At 35.8% G+C, this 8108-nt stretch overlaps 1 protein-coding gene across 1 annotated transcript; it reads right to left on the minus strand.

Annotated features, from left to right (window-relative positions):
• Positions 1-589: 589 nt before the first annotated feature.
• On the minus strand, positions 590-6809 carry LOC107289426 (vomeronasal type-2 receptor 26-like). The gene is made up of 6 exons (XM_015818184.1): positions 6489-6809; positions 4293-5150; positions 4153-4209; positions 2827-3054; positions 1679-1805; positions 590-1488 (listed from the first exon to the last, which is right to left on the minus strand). The coding sequence occupies exons 1-6, from the start codon at positions 6807-6809 to the stop codon at positions 590-592; spliced, it is 2490 nt and encodes an 829-aa protein (XP_015673670.1).
• Positions 6810-8108: the final 1299 nt, after the last annotated feature.

Consider the following 8108-nt stretch of genomic DNA (forward strand, 5'->3'; position numbering starts at 1 on the left):
TTATGATGTGTGGCCTTCAGTTCCCCAGCCAGCAGGCTCTAGCCAGCCAACCATTTTTATTCTTACCTAGAAACTTCCACAGACTCTGAAAAGGAGTGCCCATTATACATTATATTTTCACATATTGCAACTTTTAACTTTAAACAATGGTTAGCAATCTGCCTTTTATCACTCCAGTCAAAATAAATAGCAGTCATAATTGAACTCTTTTAATGAGAGGATGTATAATATGAAATAAATATGAAATGGAGGATAAAAGTGAACATAAATGTACAGTTTATACAGTAAATAAATACAGTATCCTGTCTTTGTTCAGCTGGTTTAAGATCTGAAAAAGAAATATAATCAAATATGTTTATTTTCTAATGATGTTTTCAAGTAGGTCAGGTCATGAAACTGATGTTGCAGGGATTCCAGGAATATCACTTTATTGTTATAGGTTATAGTAACAGACAGTGAGGTCAAGTTGGGGCTATTCTGAGTCTTTATCTTACACTTTCTTCTTCACAACTGAGCAACATTTTATCTTTCCAATTTTCTTCTCAAAGCCAATGCTAAGTTATTCAAAATCAATGGATATCAGTAATTGTTAATTTTTTGTTTTTAAGTGCTCCTTTGTATTGAGTTCTGGCCTCAGTACAATTATGTAACATTTAGGGAAAAATAAAGATCCCAATATTCCTATACTGGAAGCCAAGATGGAGAAGATCTCCACAGCTACCATGTATTTTCCTTTGGTGCTCAGATAAGTTGGGACAAAAGACACCCATACGCTACAGAACACCAGCATGCTGAAAGCAATAAATTTGGCTTCATTAAAAGTGTCTGGCAGCTTCCGAGCAAAGAAAGCCACAATGTAACTGATAAGAGCCAGCAATCCCATATAGCCTAAAATATAATAGAACATGTTGCCTGATCCTTCATTACATGTGACTACAATCTCTTCTGGAAGAGAATGCATGTCCAGATTTGGGAAGGGAGGGCTAGTACACAGCCACAGTATGCAAATACTTGCTTGAATGCAGGAACAACAGAGAATCAGAGAGTTGGAAAATCTTTTCCCCACCCATTTTTTCATTTTTGATCCTGGCTTAGTGGCCATAAAAGCTAGAACCACTGTGATGGTTTTGGCCAAAACTGAAGAAACAGCAACTGAGAAGATGATCCCAAAAGCAATTTGGCGAAGAAGACAGGTCAGCAATTGGGGTTGACCAATGAATAGCAAGGAACAGAGGAAGCAGAGGAAGAGGGAAACAAGGAGAAGATAAGTGAGATTCCGGTTGTTAGCTTTGACAATGGGAGTATTCCGATGTTTTATGAAAATTCCAAGTACCACCACTGTGGTCACAGAAAATGATAAAGACAGAAAAGTCAAAGTGATGCCTAAAGTTTCATTATAAGACAAGAAATTTAGATTCTTGGGAATGCAGATATTTTTTTCCTTGTTTGGATATTGTTCTTCTGGACAGTCTAAGCAGTCATCCATATCTGTGAAAATATATATTTCAGAATTTAGTATTTCAAATTGTGCATATTTTAATTTACCAAATTTACTAATTGAAATCATTCTATGTAAAAATAATCAATGGACAGTATGGGTCTTGGAACTGAAATGTGTATGTCTTTATGGATATACCCATTTGCACATGTACAAACATTACAATACAATATTTCCTACCTCTTTCATTTGAAAACTTTCTTGATGGACAAGTAGTGCAATCATAACAACAAAATGGCTCCCCTTCCTTCCTTTTCTTTCTGGAACCTGGTGGGCAATGATCATTGCACAGAGCAAGAGGTATTGTCTATTCATTATTGAGAGAGATAAATTTATTTTATTTCCTTGAATCCAACTTTTTTTTGGAAATCAGTACATGCAACATAAACTTCTAGAAATATTCATATGCATGTGTTAATTTTGTCTGTTTGCGTCTCTGTGTTTGTAGGAAATCTACAATAAAAACAGCCTTTTATGATCTGCAATCTCTTAATTGGATGTAAAGTCAGGGTGATTGGATGGATCTGAGTGTTTACTGGCCAGATGCTCTTCCTGATGCCACACGTTGTTCACAGCAAATATTTTTTTCTTTGCCCCCTGAGGGGGAGATAGGATTGAACTCTCAACTTTTAAAGTGGGAGGCAACGGTCTTCACCACAGGGCCACTATTCTGCTCTTATAGGAAATCTAAAATAATCCCCCAAAACTAATTATATAAAGGACAGGGAGAAAACAAATAACAACAACAACAACAACAGTAGTAGTAGTAGTAGTTGGAAGGGATTTTGGAAATCTTCTAGTCCAACTCCCTGCTCAGGCAGGAAACCCTATACCATTTCAGACAAATGGCCGTTCAGTCTTTTCTTAAAAATTTCCAGTGTTAGAGCATTCACAACTTCTGGAGGCAAGTTGTTCCACTGATTAATTGTTCTAACTATCACCATGTAGCCTGGGGCTAATGTGACTTGAAAGTTTAGGCAATAAGGATGGCCTAAAACCTAGATCGGCAAGACTCAATAATAAAAATGCATCTCCTCAATCAGAGGTATTAAAGATACCCAGTAGAACCTTCTTGGGGCAACTAAGCATTTTCCCATTTGAAAGCTCTCCATTTCCTTGCAGAAAAAGAGAACAGAAGCCATCAATTCCTTTCAGTCCCCCTTCCCCTTGCAAACTAACTTTACTAGTCCAAAAATTTCACAAACAGGATCAAAAATATCAAGTTTGTCCTCATCCAGACACTTATTTTTAAAATATTGGGAATCGTTAATTGCTGAGAAGAAGGGTATCTATTTTGGTTTTCAAACTGGAAACAATTTTGGTCCTACCTGGTTAAAATGGGTCGGCCATGTGATTTTTCTTTCATTGATGGAGAACTTTCTGCCTGAGGGTGCTTGAGGATCCATTTGTCCCACTTTTACTTTCACAAAGGATTTGTTAGAGAAAGTAACCCAGTTGATAATGTCAAATCCAGCTAGCAATTCACCCTTCTTGTCAAAAGACACCTTGTCTCCGGCACTGTTATTAAAGGAGACTTGACTTAGGAAATGGTAAAGCTGGAATAAATGAAGTTTTGACAAGTATTACCAAAGTGGTGGGAAAAGTGAAAAATGTTTTGCCTGGAATAAAGTTTTGCTATACTCTGAAGCTATTTAATTATTTTATCATTCCATTATTGGTGGTCCCATTATTTCCTTCCCCAATCAAATATTTTAGTTCAGCTCAGTTTTTAAAAGGACACTAAGAACTAGCAGATAATGTATTTCAAATAAAAAATAAATAAATTTTCTTTCGGCATAGAAATATCTTGGTACACCTATGTCACTGGTGGGAATCCAAATATTTCAAAGTTATGATTTACTATCTGCCAGGGGAATACTACTACTATTACTACAACAACTACTACTACTATTATTTCTATTGCATTACTGTAAATTTATATGCTTTCTGCTTCCCAGTGACTCTGGGCAGGTATCCAAGTGATTATTGAGCAATATGTATACTTTTCCTGCTATCACTTATTGTGCAATTTTTTATTATTTACTTAAGTTAGAATATTCTGCAAAATGATGGATTTGATATCCTAGGTATAAATTCTGGATTTTGTAGCATCATGCATCTGCAAGAATAAACCTCTCATTTCTTTCAAAACTTACAAAAATGATAGTCTCAAAAAAACTTCAGTCCTTTTATTACACTATGGAGTCTACTTACACATATTTTATCTACATTGTTTTCAGATAGTCCTAGACTTACAGCCATTCATTTATTGATCATTCAAGGTTACAATCGCACTGAAAAAATAACTTATGATTGGTCCTTGCATTTATGACTATGGCAGCATCCTCAAAGTCATGTGATCCAAATTTGGGTGCTTGGCATATGGTATATATTTAGACCGTTGCAGTGTCTTGGGGTCATATGATCACTATTTGTGACCTTCCCATCCAGCTTTTGATAGTAAAGTCAATGAGAGAAGCTGGATTCACTTAACGATCATGTAATTCTCTCAACAACTACAATGACTCACTTAACAATCAGGACAAAAAGAGTTATGGGCAGGACTCACTTAACAACTGACTTGCTTAGCAATGGAAATTTTGATCCCCATTGTGGTCATAAATCAAGAAATATCTGTATAATCACTGTCTCACCTTCACTGTATCTCCTTTGGGAATGCACAGTAATGCATTATATATAGCATGAGAATCCTTCTTATATAAATGAAAGCATTAATATTAACAATAACATTGATGCATCAAAAAAAAAATCTGCCTTCGAGCTGAGATGTTACCTGAAAATATTGTCTTTTAGAAGTCCTTGGATGATCTCTAACCAACACTGCTCCATATTTCTCTTTGGATGAATATAATGTATGCAAAGCGTGCACCACAGCATAAACAGCATTATAAACACTGTAGCTTTGACTAGTCATGCTCATTTCAAAAAAAGGGTGTGAGAGGTTTTCTAGTTTCTCACTGCCAGTGCAGCTTCCCTGGTTCTTCATGTCTATTGCAGAAGCTGGAAATGAGCATTTAAATGCTTGTTCCCAGAAGACTCTGATAAAATGATCGGTAAGAGAATAGGGGTCCTGGAAGAGAAGGAAATTCTGAAATGCTGACATCTCAGAGGTGTGACTTGCAAAGGACAAGGCACCATGGAAGATCTGCATATTTAAATTATTTAAAAAGGGCTCCACTGAAAAATCCCAATGGGCTGTCATCACCCATACCTTCTGAACAGGCAGCATCATGTCTGATTTGGCAAGATTGAGCACTATCTGCAAATCTAACATCATGTGAGCATCAGCACTTATAACACAAACATTGACATTTGCTTTACTCAGCAACAGGGCCATCTGTCTTAAGATGTCATTGAAATTATCAAGAACATCTAAAATGTTGCTTTGGAGTGGCATTCGTTCAGTGAAGGCAATACAGATTCCATTATCAGAAAAACTTTTTTCCAAGGTCTGCACAAACGTTTCTCCTTTATCATCATCCATGGCCATGATCCCAATCCACTTCCATTGAAAATGAAGCAACAGCTGGACAATCCCAGTATACTGATGTGCTTCATTTGGTACCATGCGATATAAGAAAGATGGGTGGCTTATATCATTCACTGGTGGAGTATATAAACAATAGGTGACCTAAAGAACATAATTCCATTTATATTGGGGAAATACAAAAATATCTACAGGGTCAAGTAGTTTTCTATAATGCTAGTTCTTTCTCCCATGTTGACAACCTCAAATTGCCTTCTCTTCTCCACTTTAACTTCATAAAAGTGTAGTGAAATAAAAAAAAATGGCATGCAGTCATCCCCATGCTGAAGCTCAGTCAAAATATTCCATGTCCAACTCAAATCTTGCTTCCTCTTTATTTACAACCTAACCCTAACCCTAACCCAAAATAAATGAATGAATAAATAAATAAATAAGAAAATAAATAAGAACCATTTGTTCTGCATAACAGATTCCATATTACCATAACTTCTTTTACCTGCCTTTATACATATTATTTCTTATGTCATCCATTTTCCCATCTCTAGTTAACAACACATGAAGTACAAACATTTTTCTACTTGCTCTCATTTTTCACTATTTATTTCTGATTTATAATTATTCCTTTTATTTCCCTGGTTACATTCTAAGATCAGTCAGTGCCAACTAAGTGCTGTCACCTAGCATAACAATTAATATGAAACTTTCCTGTCGTCATGTTTGTCTGTTATGTAAGTTTATGTAAGTTTAAAAGAATTTTTAAAAGAATCAGTGATGATTTATGTACACTAGAAAGATTACTTTTGATCCCCTTCTGTGATGTTATGATATTGAGAATAAGGAATGTAGAGAGCAAAAGGAACTGAAAGAAAAAAAAAGAGAATAGTTAAGGCCAGCATAAATAGACAAAAGGGAAAGAAGATAACCATCATATTAAAGATAAATGCCGGTTGGCATTGTGAGAATGTAAAACAACCCCTTTTATTCATATTATTCATTGATAACTTGTATAATTAAATTGAGTTTTAAATGGTTGATTAGCAAATTTACCACAGAGCAAATGAGAAAAAAAATCTGTCAACTCTCTCCCTTCCTGCAATATCACATTACCAGAGAAGGAGAATGAAATAGCATCACATTAGTGCAAGAAAAAAAAAAAGAAGATTACGCATATTTCATGGTGCTGGCAATGAGTTCTTAAAACTCTTTGTATTCCCAAACAAAACGTAGAAGAAGTCATATTATTTCTACTCAGATCAACCTGCTTTTGGTACATCACTATAAAGAAAATGTAAACAATACAATGTAGATAGTAAGTTTCTTAATAAATGCAACTACTTTTTTTAATAAATGCAGATAGTAAGTTTCTTAGTAAGTTTTTTTTTTAGCATATCAACTTCTGGGATTTGAAGTCTATTAATCTTAAAATTATCAATATTGAGACACACTGTAAAAGTAAACAAATAGATCTGTAATCCACCTTACCTGAGGAATCTTGTAGATCCCTAAGATAGTAGCTATGTGAAGGGAAGTTTCCGAGTCAGTACCCCCAATGACAGCTGCTGGTATCTTCTTGCTGCAGTTGTAGTTGAGAATAGTTGGCTTCTGATTAAAGAGCAGGTTCAGTGTGTTCTGAAAAGTTATCTGGGCATCAAAGTGGCTATCATAGACATGAAATCCCAGAGTTCTATTGGGTAAGATCATGCTGTTTCCATTGATTTCATTCACTGCAAATGCCAAGGCTAGGGTGTGCTGATATTTTTTCAGCATTATACTAAAGTAAAAGACACATCTTGAGTAAGCCATGAAGGTCAATGTTGTGAACATTTGCACACTATTCCTGCAAGAGGCACCCTATATTTACTGGTGGAGAACATTGGAGAATGAGAAACCTGACACTTAGAATGTAGTTACCTTTAATTAGAAGAATAGGTTGTTTGCTTGTAATGGTTCTGCCCTTCTCCAATATTTTAACTATTCTAAACTCTAAGGCAGAAGTCCATTTTCAGAGAAAGTATGCTCAGGAACAAATATTGCTTGCTTCTGGCCTCTCACAAGGTCAGAGAACTATGGACCTTACTGAATTTTTTCCCAATGACTTTTCAGTAGGAAGTCTATGGGTATAAATCAGGGGTCTTCAAACTTGGCCCTTTTATGACTTGTGGATTTCAGCACCCAGAATTCCTCAGCCAGGCACACCGGTATAAATAATACTACATATATAATAGCAAGGACTTTAAGTAATAGAAGATTGAGGCAAGACTAATGCAGGTTTTCCCACTTCACACATTCAAATATAGCATGTCTTATTGATTGATTTGATATTATCAGATGTAAAAGATCAGAATAAATTCAGAGCATACAAGGATGTCTGGCAAATATGATAGAATCATAGAGCTAGAAGATAAGTTTACATCATAATATCCAACTGCTTGCTCAGTGCTGGAGCTTTAAGTTTAAGCCAAATACAGTGGTTGGGTTAAACCCAAGATCTGTAAGACAGAGGTTGCTGGGATGAAAAATAACAAGGTTACCACATATGTACGTTGGGTCTGACCACTATTTCAATCTATTTTCTATTACCAGAAGAGCAGAATAAATGGATGTAGGAGTAAAAATAATCTGACTACTAGAATCTATTTCCTATTAATTCGGTTTTTAATATAGATATTATTGTATTATTGTATTGTGGTTTTTATGAGGCTGTTAGCCGCCCTGAGTCCTATGAGGAGAAGGGCGGGATACAAATTAAATTATTATTAGAGTTGCTGAAAGCATATCAGTGGCACTGCCAGGAAATAGCCAAGTATTACAGAAATCAATAACGTTTTTCTTACACAGGTTCAACATCACACTTGGGTGTAGGGTGTGAGCTGAAGTCTGCTCCTTCAGAAAAGGAGAAAAGCTGTGAAATTATCCCACCAATTATCAAATCACCTGGCTGAAAATATTGGTATTGCACTTTCAGAGACTCAGGAATAGTACACACTGCAGGAGATAGCACACAATCTGTTGGTGGCAGCAGCAGCAAACACACAAGAAGTCTCATGGACGAGAAGGACCCTCTCGTGCAACAGGCAAGATGATTGTCCCTTAATTTAAGAT

Source organism: Protobothrops mucrosquamatus, unplaced genomic scaffold (assembly GCF_001527695.2).
Source record: "Protobothrops mucrosquamatus isolate PMUCROS unplaced genomic scaffold, P.Mucros_1.0 scaffold695, whole genome shotgun sequence".
Classification (NCBI taxonomy): Eukaryota; Metazoa; Chordata; class Lepidosauria; order Squamata; family Viperidae; genus Protobothrops; species Protobothrops mucrosquamatus.

What these genes read in the sequence shown, in the direction of transcription:
- LOC107289426 (XM_015818184.1), bottom strand. Translation starts at nt 6,809, where the DNA reads ATGGCTTACTCAAGATGTGTCTTTTACTTTAGTATAATGCTGAAAAAA. An exon ending in CTAAAAGACAATATTTTCAG is followed by an intron (nt 4,210 to 4,292) that starts GTAACATCTCAG and finishes TTATATAAGAAG; the next exon opens with GATTCTCATGCTATATATAA. An exon ending in AAAGTTTTCAAATGAAAGAG is followed by an intron (nt 1,489 to 1,678) that starts GTAGGAAATATT and finishes ATATTTTCACAG; the next exon opens with ATATGGATGACTGCTTAGAC.